Raw genomic sequence first — 27,716 nt, 5'->3', positions numbered from 1 at the left:
GTTTAAATTATGATTGATCCAGACCACTTGGGGATCTCTTAATCATTGCTTGGATTTGCCTCTGCAGGCACACCCCTTCTGTGCTATGTCTCGTTCTAAGTCTTGCATTGCCCTATCTCTTTGTGTGTGCTGATACAATTTTTATATTATATTTTATATTATAGGTAGTAATAAAAAAGGAGTTGTATTTGTTATTATCAGTTTGAAATTCAAGACTGTTCTGACTTATTAATCTTTCCACAATTATGGTCTTCTTCATATGGTAAGGAAGTATACGTTAATAAAGATCAATTGTTAACTCCTGGCAAAACATAGACACGCCTAGGTACAATCAGTGTCTGATACTGTTGCAACTGAATTTTTATTTCTTCCATTAGTGCAGCAGTTTTGTTTTAAAATCATTTATTTTTTAAAGTAATTAGATAAGCACAAAAGTCCTTTAACATTTACATAAAATTGATTTAGCTGCAGTTCTTAAATACGAAGACATTGAATGAACATTAAAAAAGTTACTTGATACTTTTTGGTAGATGACCATCAGAGAAAAAAGCTGCGAGCATGCTCTGGCTGCCAACCTTGTTGATAGTACCTCTAAATGTAAGTGACTGGGATTCAGGGCATAACTTGTCCCTAGGAAGGAGCTTATTCATTTATGCTTGCCTGATGACAGAATGTCATTGGGCTTAATAAGAGCTTAACACTCATAATATATCTATGTTCAGCTGGCCTTAACTGTTGCCAGTTTTCAGGCTTCCAGGCTCTACACTTGAGTTTAACAAACTCCCTTAATGACTGCTTGTCAACTGCACACACAGTGATATTTTATTCACTGTATTTTCCATCATCAATGTGTGTGACAGATAGTGGCAGACAAAACAACACCATGTTTCTTTCTTTTCTCTAGCATATTCTATTCAAATTTAAGCAGAAAATCAAAATGAATAAATAAAATGACTCATTTGTCTTTGAGTAAAAAGGATTTTGTTGTTTTATTTGATTATGATCTGACCATAAATCATTCATGATATCAGGCAATAAAACCCTGCAGTCTATTATGTGGAACTGTTGCAGTGATTTTGGAGATATGAAGTTTTATGTGCAGATACAGAGAAATCTGAAGGTTAAAAAATCTGAGGTTAAATTTTAAAAAGGCAGGGGTATTTTTTTAGGGTTTTTCAAACTTGGAAGTACATATTATCTCAAGCAGCAGACTTCTAATAGAATACTGCATCTCAAGGAAAAAGGCAATTTTTATCATTTTAAATTATTACTGAAGCTATTTGCCTGTAACTGCAAAGTATAAATCACTTCTTCATCAGGAGTCCCTGTATCAGATTGCCATAAAAATTTGTTGTATCTGATCAGAAGCAATCCATGTTTCATGCCCTTGTTTAAAACTGGGCCAAGACTCAGTAAAGCCATTGTCTATAGGAAGTTTGAAGTATTTATTTATACACATGCACAAGTGTTTTGCTGGTGGTGTTCTGAAGTTTCTATAATGATCATGTCCCTTAAAGACAGTCTTAGTGTTTTAGCCAGCGTTTAGAAATAGGCCTTATTTCTTTTTCCCAAAAATACAAGAGAAATGTCAGCTTTAAAATGTATAGTGTAATGGCATAATATGCTGACTTTAATATTCATTAATGCTGTCTTCTGGCTCTGTGTTTACATTATCCTCACCTATCACTCTGACACCACTTAACCTCTTAACAGAGTATTCAAATACAATAAAAATACAAGAAATAAAAAGAGACTACCTTGGGTTTCATATCCTCAGACCAATGAAAGCAGCTTCACATTATTTTGGTTGAAATAACGCTAACTGACAGCAGCTGCAAACTTGAACCTGGGAGAGAGAAGAGAGGCAGCCAGCGTAGCAAGTTCTCTGCATTGTAATCTCTGCAAATTTCTGAGTAGCAAACTCGTTTTTCTCACAGTGTTGGCCCTCTCTGTTCAAGATTTTGCTGTTTTGTCCCTGTCATGCACTGTTCTGAGGTTTCCTGGGCAACTTATTTAACACCTGAGTACAGCAGTAAACACAGCAGCAGAGCAGGGACACAGCATAATCTTTTTTTATATTTTTTTTTTTCTCTTGGGTTTAGTTCAGTGCTGGCCTGAGACTGATACTGCTTTTGCTGCTTATTTTTAAATTGAGCGGTTTAGTGTCATCATGTCTCCTTTCACAATTATATCTATCCTTCCTCTTGTCTTAAGAAAGAAAAAAACCCACAAAACTGTTCCTTAGTGTTGCTTTTTAGCTTCCTCACTATATTTTTCATTTGCCTCGATGTGGTGCCTTTCTGAGTTTTGCTCCCCACAGGGGTGCTAACTTTCCTCCTAAAGTCAGCAGTCCATAGAGCACTTTTCTCTGTGTGCGCTAGGCATGGCATTTCCTGAAGGGGGGAGAAAATACCAAATAAGGGGATGTTCCTACCATTTTAAGCATTTTATAAATGCAGATGTAAAGTTATGCTCTTAAATTTATTGCTAAGTGCATGCAAGGATGACTCAGTTTCCAAAATACTTAGCATTCACCATTTCTGCTGAGAACTGTGCAGCTTTGAAGTTCAAGTTACACGTCTGGAAGTGGATAAACAAGTTCCATGGGCATCTGTTTATGGGAAATCTTGGCAGTTGCATTTATAGCTCATTTATACTAAGTCTGGTTCACAACTACCATGATGGGTTAGTAAAATGAGGTTTAACTGTTAACACTATCTTTTTCCTGAAAGATTAAATTATTGGACTTGGTAGAGCTAAAATCATCTTCTGGCCCTATATGTGGTGCTGAGAAACTTCTTAATGGGCTACATATAACCAGCTGCCTTAAAAACAAGGTTTAAATATGGGGCAGAGTGTACACACCTAGTGACTTAGATCTTGGTGGGGGGTGTGTGTGTCTTTGCAGATCTGAAACGGGCAGCCCAGACCACAGTTCTTCAACTATTGAACAGGAATTAGCTGCACTTGACTCTGAAATGACCCAGAAGCTAGTCGAGCTGAAGGAGAAGCAACAACAGCAGCTGCTAAATCTCCGACAGGAGCAGTATTACAGCGAAAAGTACCAGAAACGAGAGCACATTAAGCTGGTACGTTTGTTATGTCGTCTGCTTTTTAGTGATCTCAGGGTGAGTAATGAAAGCAGCATGACGTTATAATTAAGTGGGGCTTCCTCTTACTCTGAGTACATTTCAGAGCTTGATTTCCCTGTGGTCTGCTGCAGTTTCAAGGGGTGTTGTGTCACTTTGTCACTAACACTTCTAACAACTTGGAAGGCTTTGGATGGAAGGCAGAAAGGCAACAGGATTATTACTACTGCCAATGCAGAGTCCTTACCTCTTGTTATGCAAGTCTCAGTTTGCTGCAGCTTTTGCATGATATTCCTGTTTTGTTCTGCCACTTTTTAAAACATACAACACTCAAGGAGGCAGGATTAGCTGGAAAATAAATTGAAACACTATGAAAATAAATAAATGAAAATAGATTCAAACATTCCCCAGGGCAAAGAGTTGTGCCAAACAGTGTTCCTGTTGCATATGAATGCTTTAATGGGATGCAGGACATAATCTGTATATGGTGAAGAAATATTTTGCCTTCATCAGTCCAAGCCAGCTTGTGTTTTTACAGCTGGAGTTTGCCTGACAACTACAGCAGGATCATAGGCCCTCTGAGCAGAAATAGAGGAGCTTGGGCAGATGGCAGCTGATCCTGATGGATATTCTCAGGCAGAAAAGAACATTTTTAAAGGGTGTTATGGGAGCGCAAACTGTTTCTCAACTACAGACAATCCTCTCTCAGTTTTTTTCTATTATATGATATTTTGCCTCATTACTGTTGGGTGAAGTGATTTGTCTACTCTACCCTGCCATCCAAAAATAGCAGATCAGAGGAGTGATATGTGTGCAGATCACTCAGCAAGGCCTTTTCACAAATTCATTCCCATGGATCATAGCACAGAGCTGCAGTTCTCAGGTGGTGCACTGTTTATCACCAGTTGTATGTGAATCACAGCTGCTCCAGTGTGGGTGCATGGATGTGGTTACCTGTGCCACAGGGAGAGAGTCCACATTGAAGTAACAGTTGTTGGCTGCATCTCAGAGATTTTAATTTTTATAAAAATGAACCACTTTGGACCCACATAGTTGGGCTTATATTGTAAGCTAACTCATTTCTCATTTCAAAATGGGAAACGGCATTTCTCAAAGCAAAGTTACATTTTCAGCATTGTCCGGTTAGGTAGTGTCAGGATAAATTCATTTTTTAGCACAGAACCCTCAGACAGTTTTCCCTCTGAGCTGTGCAAGAGTTAATATTCCAATTAAAATCTGCTTTGCAGCTGAGAGATTCTTTCTGATATCTTTCTTTTAGAGGAGAGCCTATTGTCGGTATCTTTCTTCTTTTATCTAAGGAATGAAAAGCTGGATCAGACTAGCTAGGCATTATTATACATTCTCTGGTTCATCATCCTGAGAAGATTATTTATAGAATCAGACTTAAACTAGAGGGGGTGATCAAACCAAACTGGTCCCATTTCTCACTTTAATTCACCATTCATTGAACTTGCACGCAAGCCCTGTCCATGTGTCCTTTCCCATCAGCATCACCACCATAAGCACGCTTTTTGTTAGCAGTTCCGGCACAAAAGGGATCGGACTCAGTGCTGCACAGCAGGTTTCAAACCAAGAACTCAGATTTTTTGAATCCATGATTCTGCGATCAAAATGTAGGCTATGCTTATCTATGCTTAGCTTTCTTAGCTATCATGCATGAATTTTCAATATCCACCTGACCACCCTGAAATCCAAGCTGTTCCATGTAATAATGCTCAATGCAAGAGGAATGTTTTCAGCACTCACAGAAAACCTTGAATATTCAGCGACACAGGAATTCAGTTTGTAATTTGTATTGTGTAAATTCAGTTTGTGACCATTTGAATTATCATAGGCATTTTAATTCCTAGCAAAGCTAAAATCTGCAAAATATATTTTGGTTTTACATTTAATATTCTGAAACTATGTCACCTTGATGTACAGAGAAGTGGTAGTTTCTGTGTAAGTTGGACATACACAAGACTGACTGAACTCCAAAATTTAAGAATGCTTTTACACTGATAAGAATGTTTACTGACTTCTGATCGTTAGTAATTAATCAGGGAATGGTGTAACACTTTCATGTCTGCTACAGACTTTTGAGGAAACTTAGATGCATGTGTGATGTTTAGCTTAAAATACATACTTTTGTTTCTTGGGATTTTTTTTTTTTCAGCTTATTCAGAAGTTGACAGATGTAGCAGAGGAGTGTCAGAACAGCCAGCTAAAGAAACTGAAAGAAACATGTGAAAAGTAAGGTGCTATTTCCCTTACAATTGATCGCTACTCCATGTGGTTATTGTTTAGATACATTTTGAACTTGCCTTTATTTTTTATGCTTTAGAGAAAAGAAAGAATTGAAGAAAAAAATGGACAAGAAGAGGCAGGAGAAGATCACAGAAGCGAAGTCCAAGGATAAAAATCAAATGGAAGAGTAAGCATATCACTAGATACATATCCTTCTATGTTGCGAGGAGACAAGATTTTTCACAGCTGGAAAAATCAAAGAAAAGTCTCAACCCTAAATACAAGGCAGCTTTTAGTCAGACTGCAATACCTCACCAGAGCAGTGGAGTCCTCCTTACTTCACTGATACTAATTTAATTCTTGGTGGCCAAGAAGGCCAACGGCATCCTGGCCTGTATCAGAAACAGTGTGGCCAGCAGGAGCAGGGAGGTGATTGTTCCCCTGTACTTGGCACTGGTGAGGCCGCACCTCAAGTACTGCGTTCAGTTTTGGGCCCCTCCCTACAGGAAAGACACTGAGGTGCTGGAGCGTGTTCAGAGAAGGGCAACCAAGCTGGTGAAGGTTCTAGAGAATGAGTCTTATGAGAAGCAGCTGAGGGAACTGGGTCTGCTTAGTCTGGAGAAGAGGAGGCTGAGGGGAGGCCTTATCGCTCTCTACAACTACCTGAAAGGGGGGTTGTAGTGAGGTGGGTGCTGGTCTCTTCTGTCAGGTGGCTGGAGATAGGACAAGAGGAAAGCGCCTCAAGTTGCGGCAAGGGAGATTTAGGTTGGATATTAGGAAAAATTTCTTTACTGAGAGGGTTGTCATACATTGGAATAGGCTGCCCAGGGAAGTGGTTGAGTCACCATCCCTGGAGGTATTCAAAAAGCACGTAGATGGGGTACTACGTAACATGGTTTAGTGGGGATGGATGATGGTTGGACTCGATGATCTTGAAGGTCTTTTCCAACCTAAATGATTCTATGATTCTATGATTAACTTCCTGGGACTAATCTAATCTCCTGTTCTGTGAGTATTGAGAGTCTGGGTCAGCTGCAAAGGTGCTGATGTGCGGTATGGGGACATGCCTATGAGTGGCACAACAGAGCGATTCGCCAAGATGCTGGTTAATCCAGATGCTATTCCTCTGAGTATAAATAGACTTAGTGGCTTCAGTTCCTGCAGGGTTTGATTTCACCTTAACTTATGTTTTTATTTGTGAGTTATCTTTTCTTCTTATCTCTGTTAAAGCTGCTCTCTGGAAGAAATAGCAACACATTGGAAGGTTTGCTCTACTTCTGTGGTAAATTCACCTCAGATGCTGTGCTACTGATTCTCCTCCAGTGACAGCGTTATGCAGTGAGCAGTCACTTTGGGTGGAAGAGAGAGGAAAGCTGAACTCTGAGGGTGCAGTTTCTGTGAACAGGGACAGGAATATTAATTTCATTTATGCACCACCAGATGATACAAACTGTAGTTGTACAAGTTGATTATATTCTTCCCAAGGGCACAGTATCTAGGTTTATTTGTCCTCTTTCATTTGTTTTGGCAAGCAGCTCAAAAAGAAAATGGAGCATTTTAATCTTGCACTGTTTGCTGGGATATTCTTGTTACTAGTCTTCACTTTAGTAACATTTAAGGACAGTTAAAAATACAGGAGGAACAAAAAAAAGAAAAAAAACTAGACTATCTGAGTTTTACTAAGTAACAAAGACACAACTATGTTTGGTTTTCTACAAGTATGTCCTGGTTTCAGCTGGGATAGAGTTAACTGTCTTCCTAGTAGCTGGTACAGTGCTATGTTTTGAGTTCAGTATGTGAAGAATGTTGATAACACTGATGTTTTCAGTTGTTGCTCAGTAGTGTTTAGACTAAGCCAAGGATTTTTCAGCTTCTCATGCCCAGCCAGCGAGAAGGCTGGAGGGGCACAAGAAGTTGGCACAGGACACAGCCAGGGCACCTGACCCAAACTGGCCAACGGTGTATTCCATACCATGGGACGTCCCATCTAGTATAGGAACTGGGAAGTGGGGGTGGGGAATCGCCGCTCGGGGACTGGCTGGGTGTCAATCAGCGGGTGGTGAGCAATTGCCCTGCGCATCATTTGTACATTCTGATCCTTTTATTACTACTGTTGTCATTTTATTAGTGTTATCATTACCATTATTAGTTTCTCCTTTTCTGTTCTATTAAACCGTTCTTATCTCAACCCACGAGTTTTACTTCTTTTCCCAATTTTCTCCCCCATCCCACTGGATGGGGGGGACGGGGGGGGAGTGAGTGAGCGACTGCATGGTGCTTAGTTGCTGGCTGGGGTTAAACCACGACAAGGTAAAAAGGTTTATACAGGTTTTGGAGCCTCTCAGCATATAATCTGTGTATTTGGTAACACTGAAAGGTTACACGCACACACGGAACTGCATCAGATAATTTAAGAATCAATATTATAGAATTTTAATAAACACCCTAGAAAAAAGATAACAAAATGAGAATAACATTATACAAAAAAAGGGAGAAATGCTTAATATGGTTAGACCTCATCAGAGGGCATGGAAGTCATATTAAAAAAAAGTAGTTAGTAATTACGAAAATGTTATAGCAGTAAAAATCAATTGCAATAGGAAATGATTTGCTGAGATGTTAATGAGACACTAGTGAGAAAGGCTCAGAAACAGCCAAGTAGAAATTCTTTGTTGTTTTCTTTTTATTTTTTTCTCGTTTTTTCCAAGGGCTTTTTGCCAGGCTTTTCAAAGAGCCCTTGGGAAAGGTGAGATGGGAACTACAAGGGAAACTCAGCTGTCCTCTGTCGAGTGACACAGTTTGTCCTCACTCTCGCAGTAGGACAGAGAGTAGTGAGACCTTCTGGTGAATCCCATTAAAGTCATCCGGGCTAGGCTGGTTTTTATTTAAAGCTTTTACACAAATTTGGGAAAGAATATTGCACAGAGATAATACATTGTATTGTTCTTAATTGATTTTTCTAATTCCTACATGCACCCAGGGCTTGTGTAATTACCTAAAACCGTCAGATCTTAGTGCCACCTGGACAGCAATTCATTGTTCTTGACTTAGGCAATTAGGTTTTAGAGTACTGTCCTGAATCTGGTCAACTCAAGTATCCACAAATTGTTATTTTATGTGCAATTATCCCTTTGGGGGATCTCATTTTCGGCCTTTGACCAATGCTATCTCACAGAGTCACTTAAAGTTCAAGTACTTCCTCCAAGTTCAGCTTTATGTGGTTTACAACAGCAAAACTGGGGACCAAAGTCAAGTCTGCGCTGCTCTTTGTGGGAACTTCGCCATTGTCTCTGAGATATCACCAGCAGTATCTGCTTGCTGTCAGAGACTATTTCTCTACTATATGATGTGCCACAATGTGGCAGTGTGCATCTACTGATGATAGTGTGCTCTCCTAGCCTGACATTTGGGCCTTAAGGAACACCACCATCACTTTGAAGATGCGGCAGTACCGTATCGGAAAAGTCTGTTGTGAAAGAGCAGGGGGGTTCGTTGTGGTAGATCATGGGGAAGTCTGAGCCCTACATACAAAAAAGATGCAGCCTGTTACAAAAGGCACGATCAGGAAGCGGATAAAAGTTAAGTAGGCTGATCCCTACATTCAAAACATAGCCTTACTTATTTTGTAAGGAGTTGGGGGGGATTAAAAAATATTGGTGTGATCTTATTGACTACAATAACTTGTTGTGCCTGTCCCCAGAGAGAAGACGGAAATGATTCGATCGTATATCCAGGAAGTGGTGCAGTACATAAAACGGGTATGTCAGGCCATATGTTTATTTTTCATTTGGGGGGGTAAAATGTCAGCTTTCATATTTTAGGTCATACTAAACTGCAGATACTAAGCTATGGTATAAAGATTCTGCAAGTGCTGATTTTTAACAGATGCAGTGTAGACTTCATTTCACATTCCAGTTAAAGGAAAACTGGAATTTCAGGCAGATCTTCATTAATTGTTAGTCAGTGTTTGGAGGATGGTGCTGAGAGGGGCAGATTTTAATACACTTATGATTTCATCTTTGAATATCTTGTGTTTATTCATGGAAAATGTACCAACTTTTTAAATTGGCTTGCTGTCTCATGAATGCAAAGATTGCATAAGGAATTCTGAAAGGCAATAAACATTTAATTGCAGAGTATATTTTAACCTTAATTACATTTGTACACTTACTGAAATGCAAAAAAACATTCTATGAGCTCTATAAATACAAGTCAAAGAATTTCATTACAGGTGTTAGCTTTTCTGAAGTTACAGGTGGTTTGCACTGGGCTGAAAGTACGCACTGCAGTGTTTTGATGTTTGAAATCACTATGAAACATATGCCACTATTGAACATTCTCTTAATTTCAGTGCAGATAGTTCACTTCAAAAGTTGGCCCATTTTTGCTCACAGAGGCCTTGATTCACAAAGCAACCTAGAGAATTAGCAACTGAAGTATGCTTAATTCCTGTTGGAGTCAGACACATATCTGAGTGCTTTATTAAATGAGGCCCAAAATTTATCAGCTTGTTCATTTAGGACTCTAGGATGCAAATCCTCTTCTTCCGGGAACAGGGACCATCTCACACAACTTGTACAATAAAAGCTAAAGCAAAATAATATGACTTTTAAAAATGTATTATGCTTTTAATATCATTTTCTAATAAGTCCCTTTAGACATTTCTGATTCTAAATCCCATGTGTGACATCTGAGGTATATTGTCCACACAGAACTGTTAGAGCAGTTGTGCTCAGGGATGCTTGTGACAATGGTGTGTAAGTTTATATTAGAATTATTCATAGTTTGGATGATAATGTTTTAATTTTGATGGATGAAATATTTGTTGGGGAAGAGGTGGGAAGGTAAGGATGTGCAATCTCTAAAAAAGATTCTCTGCTATTTTCTTGCAGCTAGAAGATGCTCAGAGTAAAAGACAGGAGAAACTTGTAGAAAAACATAAGGAGATTCGTCAGCAAATACTGGATGAGAAGCCTAAGGTAAAGAGTTTTTGAACATATGTTGTAGTGCTAAAAATGCCCTTCAGGAAAGAAAGTGTTCTTACAGCAGGTAGGCTGATCTTTAAACATGAGAAAGCCCATTCATAGCATCATAGCCTTTGTCTCTAATATTCAGGATGAAAAAAGGTCAAGTAGCAGCCTAGTATGGAGCACCACTTCAAGTCCGTATGTCATTACAATGGGGTTTATTTTTCAGTATTCATATTGTTAAAAAGCTTTGAGTGTAATTGGTGCTTCTGACCAGCAGAGTGAGCCCTTCACTCCATTGTGCTTTAGCAGTACAAAACCAAAACACAGTTTACATTGAAAAGAAAAAGAGATATCTTTTTAGCATGCTTGCTGCAGATACTTGTGATAATTGATGAGGATATATTTTTGTGGAAAACAATGAGCGTTTTCATAATAATAGTGCTTAATACTCTACATTGCTTCCTGAATTTCTTCTATTTGATTTTGTGCACTGCATCTACATGTAATATTCTGAAATACGGTTTTTGATCCTAAAGATTGAGGGCTGAGTCTTGCTCCTAGTGAAGCTGGTGGTAGTTTTGCCATTGACTTCAGTGGTGAAGGTTCAGAGTCCTCCGCTTGTACACAATTTTCCTGTAGGAAGACCTAGGTAACTATATAATCAGACTTCTGTATGAAGGGAGACTTGTTTTCAGTAGAGTTCATATCCAGGTATGATTCTTCACCACCCATTGTGTTATGTCTGCTTTCATTTCGTTGCACTTTCTCCAATGTGTGTTCAAGGCTTCACTTTTCATTTCTTGTCTGTGCCCACAGTCCTAATGTTTCCATGCTTGTATTACAGCTTGAATTCTAGCATTGAACGTGAGCTAATCAGTGTTGTCATGTCATTTCTGTGAAATATCCAGAGTATAAATTAGGCTAAGGTCTGAATAGCTAGAAGTTTACAATAGTTTGGAAAAATAAAAATGTTTGCATTTCTGACTTCTACTCATCTTTTTAAAATCATGTTTATAAATAAGCTGGAACTTTTTGATGTTGTGGGCATTTGAGCATAAAGACTATGTGTAATATTATGTTTTATATTTGGTGCTGTAGGATCATGAGCTTCTCAGGCATGTGAACTAAAAAGGCTGGAATTTAAATGCTGGAATTTTAAATTTTGAAGGATAATCTACTAGTACCTCTAACACTGGCTTTTCACAAATACTTGGGCACTTGATTACTTCTCTGTGTCTATGTCCTTTTTTTCTTTTTTTTTTTTTTTTTTTTTTGAGTTACTGATTTACTGAGAAGTAGCATAAAGCACTGAAAATTTGTCACTAAGGACTTGGGTTGCATTTTGAAAGATTGTGCTGGACTGGTAGTGTTAGACTCTTCCATCAGCTGTCCACGTGCCAAGCGTTGGGTCATGGCACAGAGCCGCTCCAGATCCCTTGTCTTCCCCTGCATCTGGCCATCAGTTCAAGTGCTGCGGTAATCAGCGCTCCTCAGTCAGGGCTCTTAATTTCTCCTGAGAAAACCCTCTGCAGTAATGTGCCTCACAGGGCCTGGCTGCAGGTTTTTTTTCCTTTCCCACATACTGAAATGGGCAGACTTTCCTGAATTTATGGTGGTATGTGCCTCTTGCTGGCATGAGAGGATTTAGGCAAAACATAATTACTCATTTTATTAAGTCTGGTTTTATGTTTTACTTCATATTTCATATCCATATTTGCTTCACTAGTGATAGGGCATATGATATAAAATAGATCAAACAATTTCCCAGCTGAGAACCACCAATGTATTTTATGCAAACAGCAGCCTTTCTAGGGGCAGCTTTTTTCACAGGCTACTCTCTCGTGCTTCAGTATTCAAACGCCCACTAAAATTTATGCTAGCTGTGGTAAAAGGGTTTTCTGGCAATATCAACTCAGCCCCTAAACAAAGAGTTTAATATATTAAGAGGGAAGGAATTTTTAGTATTTTTACCACTAATTCCATTGGAGACAGATTTGCCGTCATCAATCACTGTCACTTGGTTATTTATTACTGACTCACAGTTTGTTGTGTTGTGACTTTGTGCACAGCTCTGCCATAGCCAGGAGGAATATCGTTTCACAAAGTGTTGCCAACAGACTGCCACACCAGTGAGATTTTTTCTAAAGTATGAGTTCGCAACTTCCTCTGTTGCGGTGTGTGTAGGTCACCAAAAGAAAATTTGCCTTAGAGTGCTGACATTTTAGACAACTGCACAAACTGGATGCAAATTAGTTTCCTGTGCTGGAGGCAGATGACTTGCATTTTGTTTAAATTATCATGTGTTTAGATGAAAGTACTTAACTCAGGACTGATTTACACCTTTAAACCCTGCCTCTCCCTCATATATATAATTTCTTTTTAACATTTGGATGTGAGACTGTTTTGCAGCTTTCATTTGCAGGGCTACAGTATAATAAAAAGCTTTTTTTCTTACATATGGGTTGGAGACTTTACTTCCTGAACTGATACTTTCAGGCAAAAGGTTGGAAATAGTTCTTCAGCTTCTTCTGGTTCTGCTGAAGTCAGTGTAGGCATTGTCTTTAATGAGCCCAAAAGGTTATACCGTATCTGTGTAAGTAACAAGGCTGTCTTTACAACAAACTAATCTCTGATGCTCTAGAAACTAGAAATTGAATATTATCATCAAATCTATGTGTGTATATATGGAAACAGGCCAGCCACTCCCACAAACACGTTTGGAAAAGGAAACTATCACCTAATTAAGAAGTCAAATACTGACTGACTCTAGGTCAAAAAATTTCTGACTTGCCATTTTAGTGAATGCACAGCAGAAACAAAGTTCAAATGCTCTCCTGCCGCAAACTTTTTCCTAACGCCATCATTACCAGCCAAAGCCATACGTATTTTCTTTTCTCTCACTCCTTTTTTTCTTGCATTATCTACTGGCAGCTTTATTATCAGCAACAGCTTGTATTTTTTTTCTCCCCCGTTCTAATTCTTTGTCTCCTCTTCTTAGTCATTGATACACATTAAGCTTGTCCTGTCCTTATCTTCTTCCCCTTGGGCATCTCTTGTGCATGCTGTGGAGACTGCTGTAGAAAGGCAGCTCTTTACACCGCAGTACTGAATTCTGTATGTTAGAGCAGTGTGTGATTTTAGATTCTCCACTACAGCGTGTGTCTGGCACTTGTTATCTAAGGACAGAGGAGTGCATCGAGGATGGGGCCTGGTGATTGCATCTCAATTTCTTTGTCCTTGACAGCTTGTGCATCAAATTAAACATAAATCAAGTGCATTTCCTTCCCCCCCCACCTTGCCTCCAATTTCATTGTAATTACAAAAATCAATACACGTGAGACATGACAAGGAATTAATTATTGTTCTGAGAATCGACTCAGTTACAGTAAATAGACCCAAGCCTCACCTAATTGAAATCAATGAGACTTTTGTTATTCATGCTCATCAGTCAGAGTTACACTTAAATCGCAGTATAATAGCCGAGACTCCTGTGCTCTTGCAGTCAGCTCCTGCTCCCAGCCAAGTTAACTGGACTCTTTTGGCTTCAGTGGACCATATTCTTGCAGCCCCAGCTGTCATGTAACTCATGTGGTTCCTCATTTTGTAGCCCATGTTCATGTTTCTGCTCACACCTACTCTACTGTTCACAACCCCAGCTTAGCCAAGGCTTGCCAGATGGAATGGTCTCCTGTAGAGATGTGGAAAATGGCGTTATTCAGGGTGAGGCTTTATCTGTGGGAAAAGGTCCAATGTCCAACAGGTCTACAGAGGCACCGTAAGCTGTGGAACCTTTCTTCTAAGTGTTCCATCTCTGTGGTCTTTCAAATGAATGAAGAGAATGCAGCCTTAAGATATAAAATCCCTTTTCTTCCTCAAAAAGTATAATGAAAACAATTTTGAAAAATTAAATCAGTTCTTGGTAATGGAAAATATAAGCATCTGATGCATACTAAGTCACTTTCAGAGAACGTAAAATTATCTCCCAATATGACATGTGTTATTAATTACACCCAATGGGAGTTGGCACTTCTACATCCAATCAATAATTAACATTAGCACTGTACCTGAAAAACTTACGGGGATGTAAAACGATACATGGTCAAGTTATAGAACAAATTAACAAGATGCTGATCCTTTACAGCAGTAAGCTTCTCATAACTCCAGCCTTCTTTCCGTTACGTAGGGCTGCAAAGGACCTCCAAGGTCTTTCTTCTTGGGGCTAGCTGCTTTTACAAACAATCACATATCATGTAAGCCTATTAATGAAACAGTGCTGGACAGTGACTACTTCCTTCTGAGTGTTATCTAGATGAAGATATTTGAAAACCCAATGAATGATTTCATAGATTTCGGATCGGTGCTTTCTGATTTCTTAGAGTATCTAAAAACACATTGAACTTTGCGAAGGTTACAGCTTGTCATATGTGCTTTAGGTAAAACTTTGTGGTCATCTTCATGCAGATAGTGTCATTGAGTTAAGTGGAGCTGTTACTGACAAAAGAGTCAGCAGTATCAGTGCTCTAACTTTAGAAGGAAGTCAAATATGGCAAATGTAATTCACAGCACTTTTAGATTTTATTTCAGTTAACCTCAGAGCTCAGAGCTGCTCTATTAGCTCATCTGGAAGAGAGCAGCTCTTAGGAACTTTAATGACTATTCCAGTGTCATTTCAGCTCACTGCATAATTCACAATAACAATGCACTGTCCACCACAATTCCTTTTTTATTCTTTACACCTCTGTAGGAAGCCAAACTGTCTCTTGGGCTAGCAGCACTTAATTCAAACACTTCCAAACGCATTCCAGTTCAACCACAGGCAACTCTTCAAGAATTTTGGGGAAGGAGTTTGGAGGAAAAGGTTATTTCAGTTTACTGAATTTCATGGGACATTGCATTGCATGGATTTGGATTGAACGGGGGAAAGTTGCCCTCCTAAAGTAGTATTCAGACTCATTGCAAAAAGACATGAAAAAAATTAGTTGGTAGCCAGTGTAACATTTGAAAAGTTCTCCTTTTAACTTCTCCCTGTTTAGGTAAAAATTATTTCTTTTGTTAGTTCATTCAATTTACACATTTCCAAAGTTCAAAAAAGAAATCTCTTGCACCTGTGGCTGCCAAGCTAAAATGACTTATGGCATTATCTGCCAAAAAAGCAGAGAATTAAGAGGATTGAAATAATTTTACTGTTTGTTTCACTGTTCAGCTTTGGGTTTTGGTGCTTGTATATTCATCAGAGGGGAATAATAAAATGCTTCTCTGCCTCATTAAATGGGCAACAACATGGAGAAATGAATGGAATTTTCTTAGCCTCAGTGAACAACAAATATTTAAAAGGAATATTTAAAAAAAAAATCTAGACTGAGATTTCCAAATCTCCCTGTGACTTGATCTGGCATCTTCCCACTTCCGGACTAGAGCTTGCATTTAAATTGAAAGATGCAGTTTTCATGGACTATTCACTTGAGGATGTTGGCACTTTGCTCAGCACCTCTCAGCATCAAGTCCTAAGTGACAATCAGCCTAATTATCTGATAAGCTTTGAGTAGCTTAAACCCTGATGGTTTTTTAAACGTTTTATTAGTGCAATTGCTAAGCAGTCCCAGTTGCAGAGTATTTGGGGGGGAAGCTAGGGTTGTCTCTTTTTTTCTGTTTCTCCCAGTGGATAAACATTGCAGAATGCACTTTCAGCCTATAAGTTGAGTAGTAAATAATCCAACTTCACTCATTAAAATGAAATAGGCTGACCTTTATCCTATGCCAGCTTTATACCAATAAAACTCCCATAAGTTCTGCGAAGTGACTAGCTCATCACTAGGCCTGAGATCAAAAGACTTCAGTCCAAATAACAGGATGCTCGAAGGATTATTTTCAGTTAAGACCTTGCTTGCTTGCTTGTTTAGATTTTTTCTTCACAAATCCACATTTTTAATGATTTTTTATTTTTCCGGAGGTATAAGTATTACAGTGTGAGAAACGGATATCAGGTCACAAAAGATATATCTAACAATTTGAGGTGTTATTTATTGTGTTAATTAAAATGTGCACATACACCTATGTCTTGGGAACACTAACTTTCAAATCAACAGCATCACGTTTCCAGTGTGAATATGCAAAATGCTTTTTAAATTTATTTTAATGAATTCTGATATCACTTTCTTTAAATGAAAATGTCACAAATCATTTGTAGGAAGAATGTAAGCATAAAGAAATATTTTAATGAATGGGACATGAGGGAAAATATGAGAAATTTAGATTGGAGTTTATTGATAAAGGGTGATATTTTTCTCATGTGGATCATTCTACTGGAATTCAGAGAAAATCTTGGGTTTGATCTGGAGCTGAAAAAAATTTGAAAATAAATTATTTGGAAGGACAGACTTTTTTTAAGTTTTGCATTATTGTAAATCAAAAGGAACATTATGAAGTTAGCAGAGTCACTGCTGATTTAAGCTGATATTAATGAAGGAAGAGTATGGTCCGTAATGGAGGTCATATGGCAGACAGATTTGATGTGTGAAGGTCAGTGAGATTTCCCTGGATAACATGCTAATAAGAACTGTGAGGGTTGTTTTTTTTAAGAAAAGTGATTTCAGAATCCAGCTACCATTTGTGGGCAAAAGGGTTCACAGAATTTTTTTTTTTTTTTTTTTAAGGAAAAAAAGGCACACATTGAGAATTCTTCCTGAAAAAAAAGAAACCTCACTGATTTTTTTTTTCTAATTTACACACGTGAATCTTTTCCTTATTTTATCCATCTCAAATAAGCACTTGGCTCATGTCTCAGCCCACTGTGGTTAATTATTTAATTAGCCTTCCTGATACGTGTAAGAAAGACAAAATTCAAAGTGGAGCTCAGACCATCCTGTGTTCCCAGCTGTTCCCCACTGCTTTCTAGCTTTGTGTGATATAGCCCAGCACTGAGAGGAGTCCCCGTTACTCAAAACCTCCCACTGGGCTGGAGGGAAAGCAAAGGTAACTCCATATACCCAAATTCAAAGGCAGCATCCCCCAGCTTCCCTCCTGTCCTCAGTAGAAAGTACAGCTGCACCCAAAACAGTCCAGTCTTAGGACAGTGCAGAGGTACATGTTTGAGAGACCTCTTCAGCTTTCAGAGAGGCATCCAGCTTTGCATCCACCAACGGCCACAGCAGCACAGGGCAGCATATGGCATCCAAACTGCTCCTCCAGGGCAAGCTTCATGCTTTTACTATCCTTGTTGGCTTCTGCAATATCATGGAGGTGTTGGATGGGAGGACAGATTAGCCCAACTGGGTATGAATAATAAGCAATAAATGTGTTGTTATTTACCATTATGCTGGTAAAAATATGCGTGTCCCTGATTCATAGTGGACCACTGCAATGATGATCCATCAAAATGACAGATCAGACCATGTTTTCTTGCAGTTGGGGCCATTGTTTCAGAACACCATCACCATGTGCAAACCAACCCACTTGTTAAAAGCAAGAAAATTACTAGCATTTATACAGTAACTGATTTTACAGTACTGTACTGTTACTCTAATTCTCTTACATGCTTAATTTGCATTAGAAAGCAATTCAGTTAAAGGGAGGGAAAGGAAGTAATAAATTGCCATTAAAATGATCAGCTGTGTAATAAACATCAAAAAGTAAAAGCTGTATTTTCTCCCTTTGTGACATAAATCACTAAAGTAGACCTAACTCCTAATTTTAACATTTGTGAATAGTTAATCCTTCTCAAAACAAGTGAATTTCCTGTGCAGAGAGAAGCACAGTGCGTTTTACCATAGATTGAAGAGAAAACTGGGAAAAGGACGTGAAAAATGAATATATAGCTGCTTTCTGCAAAGGCGAGCTCATTGTCTCTGTAGAAGGTGCTCCTTTGTGTACTGTAGGTGGCTAAGGATGACAAGAAAATACCAACCTGGAAGGAATAGTGTAACATTAAAAGGCTCCTTATTTGTTCTCTGTAGTCTTTCAAAGCACGTTTGTCTGCACTGTCCTGTTCTGTGCTCAACTGTAGAGCACATCTGTTAAGGTTAAAGCAAAATGCCAGCTGTCACTCAGTAAGCTGCGCTGCTGTGACCCACTCCTGCACTCACTGTGGTTTGACAATTATTGCTTTCCACAGCAAAAATTTCCCAAAGTGTAGACAGGTGGCCAGCAAGCTGCAAGGTAGCAACTGCCTGTGAGAAAAAAGAGCACGAAACTAACTGGTGTGTTAACGTTATTATCTCTGAAATAAAGACAACTGGAAGTGATGTGAAAAAGTTTAAGAGGCCAGGGACTGCAAATGTTTTGTGTCAGGTTGTTTAGCTTAGACTATGCAATATTTAAACCTGACGAGAGAAGTCCCTGCTAGGAAAATAATTGTGATTCTGCAAAGACAAGTGCTTTGCATGCTAGATCTTCAAGTGAGCAACAGGGCACCAACAAGCTGTTGACTCCTCTTCACCTTTTCATGAGCTGGTATAGTACTCTATGAAAATATGTTATAAAACATAAGGTAAATTATGCATGGTGTGTACATAGTATATTTGAAATGCATGGTAGCGCGGACATGCAGACACTTCAAATGTAGTGCATATATAGCATCTTATACACATGTTCATTACTCTAAGTCAGACTCAGATTGAACAAGAAATGCCATAAAGGCAGAACCATGTGCTCTTATACAACTGCATTCATCATTGAGCAACAGCAGCAACATACTTGTTAATTATCAGACCTTCAGTGCAACATGACAAATGACAAGAGATTCAGTTTGACACAGCTAATGGAAAAATATTAAAAGAAATATTAATGCTTGATACGTGAACTCATTAGAGGGATGTTTTAAAATGCATGAAATGGGGAAAAAATATGTTCCTTAATGAACAGAGAAATCGTCACTGGTCCTGTGAAGACTGTAGTACATGAACAGCTTTGTATATTCAAGTTGTTTGTTAAGGTAGTGCTTATGTCTTTGTGCAGAATCAGTCTGCAAAGCAGATCTGCTAATGAAAATAATACTGCATTTCTGTAAATGAGGTAGTAGCACACACTGCAGTACACGCTAAAGATGCAGCTTGCTTTTATTAGTACATTCATGACGAGGTGGGTGCTGAGTTTATCTTACTTACAGTGTGACACTTCAGGACGATAAATATACTAGTAGAAAGGGTAACAGAAATAACAACAGTAGCGTGAGAGTTTCAAAAGTATACAAGGATTAAAAAGTATGTTTAGAATCATGAAGAAAATCCTAATTCTGTTGGGGGCAGGGGGGTGGTTTGGTTTTAGAAACAACAACAATTTCTGCAACAAGAGAACACTGTTTTAAGAGGCAGTATCTTTCCCAGCAGTTTAGGAATACTGAGCTTGGTAGGGGAAGAAAACCCTGTACATCCGGAAGGGAGAGAAAGTGTATTCCCATCCATGGTGACAGGGAAACTAGCATCTCAGCTATGTTTCAGCATGTACTTCCAGTGCTACGTGGGTGCAGATTTCCAGGGTCTGGCAGCCCTCCTTAGTAACAGAATAGCTGGGAAAGATGTTTCCTGGAAAGACTACTTTTCATTAAATTTCTCCTGTGACTCATTTCCAACAAATCAGCATTTTCTGACAGTAGCTGCATATAATTGCAGTTGTTGCATAATACAGTAGTTGTGGATTATGATAGTATATAGGTTTGACTATAGTGACTCAGTAAGTTTCCTATTACTCAGCTGTTGTTTGGAAGGAGGTTCTTGCCAAGAGATCGTGGAGTGTGACTAAGCACATAAACTACAGCTATGTACCTCTAAATGATCTCTTTTATGGAGTCCTAGAGATTTGTAAACTTTATGTGGAATAAGTGGATGTGTCCAGGAAGGGGAAGCCTAATCCAGACATGGTTAGATACGCAACCCGGCTCAAGGATGGTCAAGGCAAAGTTTTAAACTCTTGTAACATTGGCTTTCCTGAGTGGTGGGTCCGGAGATCATTTGTAGGAAGATGTCATGAGGATGGTGGAAGTTCACAGTTTTTGGTTCTTTTTCTCCCCCTAAAAAAAATGAAAGAAAAATCAGAGTTTTGATGTTCATCTGATAGAAATTTTTTCTTTTCAAACCTGCTGAGTATGGGACAGGAAATCTCAGTCTTGGTTCATTCTGTCCACTTTGCAGCTCTCCAGGTTGGCTTCTGGTTTATAGAAATGAATGAAGACATTCACTAAAGAGAAAAGGGTTATCAATCAGGCATACCATATCCTACTGATAATGGTAGCAGGTGTTTTCTCAGTCTTTTTTTTTCCTTCCTTCTATTTCTTCCCTTTCCCGCTTACTCAGTTTTACCTGCTCTCCTACTTGTCCTTCTCTGTCTTGCATCGAGATTCTTTTCACAGTGTGACATTTCTTTCTAATATTCTTTCCATAGACTTTCTTAACTTCTTACACTCTTTCCTCCCCCTGCCTCTTTGCCACCACTTGTTGCTATTAAATTGCAAGGAGTATCACAAGAACTTGTAGGAATAGTGTTTCTTTCGTATTAAAAGACACATCTGAAGAAGAAGCTTGAATGGAAGAGATGTTAAAAGAGCTGCTGTGACATGGTCTGCATGTCTGAGCTTGACTGTGTATGTGGAACATGTTCCAAAGTCTTCCATCAGATGAAAGATATGATACACAAGTTCCAAAGATGTATGAAAAAATAATCATTCATAAGTGCCCCAAAACTGGTGTAACAGGAAGAGTATTATTTAAAGTGAAAGCAATGAAGAAAACCTCAACCGAAACTAGAAGACAACAGGAGAAAAAAGTGATAGTGAGCCTAAAGAATTTAGATTCAAGATTGAGAACCAGTGAAGACTTCAGGGAAAAAATGAGAAACGTAGATGAAAGGCTCTTTACTAGGAAATTACTCTTGGCTCATTCTCAATTATTACAATTTTCATTTTATATCCAGTCCAACACAGTAAAAAATGCAATGGAGTTGCATCTATCCAAGTGGCCATCTTGACTTCTCTGCTCAGGAGTCTGTGAGCCGTAAGCCCAGTGGGCTTTATTCTGACAAGCAGTTTAATGATTCCAAGTGTATGCAACAGCATGCAACCAGTATGTTGCTGCAACCCATACGCTGCTGCACCTTACGGCTACTGCTTGAGTTCTGACTGGTGATGTTCCGCTGGTATAGTTACAGTCACATGAGGAGGAAATGGGCAATTATAGTCTTGCTTTGGAGATCAAGACCAAGGATGATGGAGGATTAGATGTGGATTGCTTAGCAATTGTGGTAACTGCTGTCCCCAGTGTGGAGATTAGTGGCAGATTTTGTATAAGGAGAGGGGCTGCTGGAACATGCAGCGTGTAGGTGGGCATGAGCAGCACAGGATTGATGACAACAGGGAGCTGGGCAGCACAGCACTCAGTGCACTATCCATGTCAAACTAATAAGAGAAATTACCAATAATTTGTCAGGTATCCTGGATTCTTTGTTGTGTTCAGCCCACTTCGTCAAGTTTTGCATGCATTGTTTGACATTTGCAATGCCGAAGCAAATGCAAAGGAAACTATTAACTACAAACGTATTTCCAGAAGGAGAGTCTAAATGACAGGTACATTCTGTTCAGCTGTGCAGCCCAGCGGTGTGGAAATAGGTGTGGTAAATAATGTATTCCCCCCTCCAGAATGTGGGTCCAGTACATCCAGAAGTTGAATTTGCACAGTAGTGTCATATAGTGCAGAGGGAAGTGATCTGCTTACATCCATGCCCATATTGTTTCCCTCACTCTCCTTCTTTGGCCCCTTAAATATTCCAGTTGTAGAGGAACAGTACTAGCTCCAGAGACACGGAGCTACCCAATCCTAATCACCCCATGTCAGAGTGGTTGGGCCATTTTCCCAGTGCACAGAAGGGGATTGAATCTTGTTAGGCAGAGCACAAGCTGAATGTCCTGAACACGGAAGTATTGGTAAAAGGCTTATTGTATGGATTTCCCTCCTTTCCTTGTGAATAGCCTGCATACCATCTCCATTGCTGTGCTTTTGTTTGAAAGGGCCAGAGAGACACAAAGTTTTGAAGTTAAAGATTGAATTTTTTGAATACAAAATGAAAACTTCTTAGCTTATATTTTCAGCATGAATAAATCAAAACGTTTTTATATCAAAATCCTTCCCTATATGTTTGGGGTTTTTTTTCCTCTTTGGGACCTGATAAGCTATTCACGCAGTCCTAGTCATCGTTGGAAGATAGTTTCCAGTAATATTCTACATTTCCTTTGATTTCTTTGACTCCTTTCTTAAAGCGAAGGTGACTGCTGACAAGCAATTATACACCAACTTTAGTAAAACAAACACCCTTGATTTATAAATCAAGGAAGCCTAGTAAACCTTGCTTGGCAATAGAAACAGACCTCAATTAAGACAAGATAAAAACAGGAAAGCTAATTTCTGTGATACAGTAATACTACCCGCTTTCTTTTTTTGCAAAATATGCTCTGCAAATACATATCATAGAACAAACAAAATGCATACAGTAATGTACAGATACCCTACGGTAGAATACAACAATAATATTTTACAATGCATCTGATAGCCAGTTGCACTGAGATTCACATCTTCAAAGCCCTGGGAAGAAGGAGGCATTACCATAACTGTAGGTAGCCTACATATAATTTAAATCTATGTAAATTCTTCCTGAGTGATGCTTTGGTTGGAGCAGGCTGTGTCCCAGCCCCATTGTTCTGAGGTACTGAATAGGCTCATGGGTTTGTGATCTGAGACTCTGATTCCTGGTCTGCTACAGGGAAGATCAGATCTTCTGCACCCTGCATCTTCTGAAGATTAATAAATGAAGCATTGTTTATGAGTGACGCTGTTACCTTTAACCTCACTAACCCTCTCCCGGTCGGTGTGAATCTTAGTTAAAAGGAAATTATAAGGAAATTTTACATAGAGTAGATATAGTCCATTTGTTTATATTGATGAATAGATGTGTCTGTGTATGTCTAATAGTAAATATTTGGTTATGTATGCATATGCATGCATGCTTACTAGATATATTAAGAACATGCATATGCTATGTTTGTAGAGATTAGTTTGATATATACATTTTGGATGCATCTGTTAAATTACAGTTATTCACAGACTTGCAGGATGTAAAATTCAGTATTATAAAATTATATTAGTGACTTTAATACTGGCATGATCACCTTTCTGTTAATTACAGTCTGATTCAACCCCAATATTTTTTTCCTGTCCTGTAAAATTGCCTGCTTAATATTCTGGTTCCCTTCTGGAAAGACAATAAATGGGGAAAGAATTTTCTCCACCCAGTGGGACCTTCCTTGCCAGCAAACGCAGCAAAATGGCATGAGGAAGGGGACCCTGGGCAGTGGGTTGATGTGAGTTAAAGGTGTAATGCCACATTGATCTGGTTTGATCAACCCAAGAGAAGGCAACACACAGCACTGATCATCAGTGCATGCTTTTCACAGTTTAGGAAGGAGTCTGTGCTTGAACATGTCCAGGGTAGCAGCTGATTAGCAATTCAGAGGACCCATCTCCTTCCTTTCATTCCATAGAAAACAGAATACTAACCTTCTAGCTCCAGTGCCTAAGTTAGACAACATAAATTACCATTATCCCTGCTTATCTATATAGAACTTCCCTAATGCTCCTAAATTGTATTAGGGATTTGTTAGGTTAAGCACATTTGAGATTATGAAGTGTTTAGATAATAAGGGGTATATAAATGCAAATTGGATAGTAAATATAGGAGAAAGTCATGAAAAGAAGGTTTCATTGAAAATTAGCTGCTAGATAAATTCTCTTCTCAGCAATCTCTGTGTAAATTGCAGTGACTGGTCACTCCAAGGAGAGTCTTTGCAGTGCTTAAGCAAATACCTGTTTCTGAATGCTCTCGTACAGAAAGAGCTGAAACATATTTATATCCTCACCCCAAAGATTAAGACATTGTGAATAATGGCAGATTGCAAACCGGAGAGATGGATTGGCAGGGGAGAAGACAAGTGAAGCATCAAAATGTCATCATGCATTCATTATGTGCATGACTTCCCAATTAATGTGTAGACTCTCTCCTCTTACTGGAACAAATCTGTACCTCTAGAGCTGCATAAACCATACTGCCTAGCACTAGCTGCTCATGTGTTTATTTTTTCACTCCTGTTTATTGTGAATGCCTAGTGTGATAGCTTCCAAACAAATGGTCTCTTTCTTCCAATCACTTTCCTTTCCCATTTTTCTAATGCAGAAATTTTTCATTTGCCTTCATGTTTATTAATCTGGCATTCCTGCTTCCTGGGATTATTTAGATGTCTTGACCTCCCTACCTGCCACATCTGGTGTGGGAGATAGGGAAAGCTCTTTCTCCGAGAACTTCTTGTAACAAAGTTCAGATTAATAGCGATAGTTTCATAGTTTGACATTCTTTATTATATTGATACATTAATGAAACACATTTTCTGTTTCTACTTTGAGTTTTTTTCTGCTATATTCTGATAGTCAATTTTTGCTCATACAGACAAGATGTACTAGACTTCTTACTGCCCTAATTCTGTAACTACTGAATAACCACCATAACTAACTTGGTCATATAATTGTGTAAGTACATTCACAGGCCAATCGAGGTCCTTTAGTGATTTGAACTCCTGCATTTTTCTTTGATTTTTATCTTTTGCTGAAGGGCTGTGTCCTAACACTTTTAATCTTTACACACAAAGTACAAAAGCTTTGTAATGATCACCTTGACTGCTAATGCTGCTGTCATCAGTGCTCATCTAGTTAGCCCCTTCCCAAGCCCATTTCAGTCAGATTCATTCATAGATTGTTGTATCATAAAAAAGTAATGTTACTTTCTAGCTCCCAAAGGTACAGAAAATTGTTGCATTTAGAGTTGATAACATGTTGTGAAAAAATTCTCCAACGTCTTGTGTTGGTTTGTTGAGTTTATTGTCTGCCTTGCTTGCAGAGTTACTCAGTATGCAGAGGGCACTTACGAACGTCCTTTCTGCGGTGACTTACTGGTTGTTTTCCTGACGGTAAATGGCTTTGCAGAGCTTCCACTAAAAGCTATATTCTCCAGTAAGTTTTATGATGGCTTTTCAGGTCAAGGCTTCTGTTTCTCCTTCAGATATCTGTGCAGAGTTATTGTCTGATGCATAAGCCTATGACAACATGCAATATTAATAATACAGCGTGTAAAATTATAAGTGTATTTTTCATGCTATCCAAGTAGTAACAACTTGGCCTTTGGTTTTATATGACAAGCTGCCTTCAGAGCATTAATTGATTCATCTTCATCTATGGCCTCACTAGAGCTACGTTTCCCTGAGGCAGTACCTTGGTTAGGATCATCTGTACTATCCTACTTTCTGTGCAATACACTTTTATTGTGACATACGAACCATGAATTACCCTGATTTAATACTCCAGTTTCTCCTCTTACAAGTTTCCTATTAGTAGACACAGGACTCCTCAATATTCCTCAGCTGGCCCTCTCAATCCTATTTGCAGCTATTAATGCTCTTCCTGTTTTAGCCTGTCACTCACACTTCAGTCCTTCATACATAAAACTTAACATAATTTTCGTAATGTACAGCATGTACAGGCTGCAGTACCGGATCATTAGTTACTACAAGCATGGCTCTTGAGACACCAGCTATCAGGGGAGCCTTCCCACAGCATAGACAGTATTGCTCGTCAGGCTTCCTGTCACAGCTCAGGAGGAAAGCAAGCAATATCTGGCAGCAGTTACACATTATATATTTTTTTACTAATCTCATATAATAGCTTTAAAAAATGTTTTAAACACTTAGCAGCTACCTTTTTAGTTAAGGGTGTTTTTAATGTGCAGTTAGATAGAGGCTTTTGAGGCATTCTTTGTCTCATGAACATGTTAATTTGTAAAAAACCAAAATTTCTAACCTGTCTTTTAACTGCCTCTTAACCAACTCTTAACCCACCATTTAATCATGTCCCCCCTCTTTCTTTCTCTGCATGTGCGTTGCACTTCCCTCTTTGGTGCAGAATATTATGCTGGAAGACACACCAGAATGTTGTCCTTGACCTCCCTATGACTCCTTAATTCCACTGAAATAGCTTACTTTTTGTTGTTGTTGGTTTTGGGGTTTGTTATTATTATCCACCAGTAAAAAAAACTAGGATTCAATTCCTTGCGAGTGACATTTGGGCATTATTTCTGTAAAGCTATGTTCACTTATGGCATTAATCCATAGAAATGTTAATATTTGGGATCAGTTAGTGGCCTGAATAGAACGTAACCCTTTTGGGGGGCTACCAACTAGACAAACTGAGCAGAATATGGTGGGTTCCTTTGTCCTTGTTTTACCTGCTCTGTAGGCATTTCTTTTCCAATGCATTTTCTTCAAGAATTTTCTGTCCCTGGCTTACATTTTCTCAGGATATTCACTTAGAGGCATCAGACAGTCACAGTGCAGCAGTGAAGCTCAGCATTGCTCCTTGTATACCTCCATCTCATTCTCAGGGCTCACATCAGCCTGAGATTTCCCTGGATCTTAGCCCATCAGATGAAGCAGTTTCTCTTCTCTGCTGCCAGAAGTCAGGCTTTCCCAGTTTCCACTTTTTCCTTGTTCTTCCCCAATTTGTACTTTTTCATTGCCAAACTCTCTTGGCAAGTCAAGATAATGTGCAGTTGAATAGTCTTTCACTGTTGTTGCAAAAGACAGGCCTTATTAAGTGGTTTGTTTTTGCCTCTGACACAATTTAGCAGCAGAAAAATTTAAATAGTTTTCAGGGTGTTCTTGACTATTGCAGATGGTACTTCTTGCCATCTAGGAGACATCTGTACAGGCGATACTAGTTTCTCAAATAACAGTAATAGGGACTTCAGACACACATGAGGTGCCCACAGGACAAGTAATGTGAATAATGAAAAGCTGCTGGAACAAGATGACTTGGATAAAGAGCTCTTAAGTGGCAACATTTTCTCCTGGTTTTTCTATTTTTACATAGAATAGTGGATTGCCTTTTTATTATTTCTTTGGAGATGGAAGTTTTTGTTATTTTACTATAAATTACTGATTAAGAGCAATAACTTTCAAGCTGGTATCCTGTCTTTTTAATATATTGAACTTTCCTATTTATTGTTTTAGGCTACTATACTTTGAAAACGTCCAACACATCAAATCAAGGGGGGGTGGGTTTAAGGATAGTTGGGCTTATTTAGACTGACAATTTGATTTCTTAACACCATATGCTTAAGAGTATGGTGTATAGTTCACCATGTAGATTATTATGTGGTCAGAAGATTATATATAGCACTTAATTTTCCTAATGAATTGATCATAGCATACAGACCTTTAGAGCTGCTAAATAGATAAAGGTAAAATTATAAACACAAATGCCATCTTTGAAGTACTTCAGTGAGTTATGCCCTTTTGAAAATGTTACCTATAATGACATCCAGATGTCTA

At 38.7% G+C, this 27,716-nt stretch overlaps 1 protein-coding gene across 3 annotated transcripts in view; it reads left to right on the top strand.

Annotated features, from left to right (window-relative positions):
* Positions 1 to 27,716, top strand: part of PLCB1 (phospholipase C beta 1) — a 412,892-nt gene that overhangs the window by 339,436 nt on the left and 45,740 nt on the right. For all 3 annotated transcript variants that reach the window (XM_069787592.1, XM_069787594.1, XM_069787593.1), the window contains exons 27-31: positions 2,909 to 3,089; positions 5,266 to 5,342; positions 5,434 to 5,523; positions 9,037 to 9,094; positions 10,229 to 10,315. In XM_069787592.1, coding sequence (XP_069643693.1) covers positions 2,909 to 3,089; positions 5,266 to 5,342; positions 5,434 to 5,523; positions 9,037 to 9,094; positions 10,229 to 10,315 — 493 coding nt within the window. The remainder of the gene's footprint in view (positions 1 to 2,908; positions 3,090 to 5,265; positions 5,343 to 5,433; positions 5,524 to 9,036; positions 9,095 to 10,228; positions 10,316 to 27,716) is intronic.

Source organism: Haliaeetus albicilla, chromosome 7 (assembly GCF_947461875.1).
Source record: "Haliaeetus albicilla chromosome 7, bHalAlb1.1, whole genome shotgun sequence".
Lineage (NCBI taxonomy): Eukaryota > Metazoa > Chordata > Aves > Accipitriformes > Accipitridae > Haliaeetus > Haliaeetus albicilla.
This window is presented reverse-complemented; position numbering and strand designations above follow the sequence as displayed.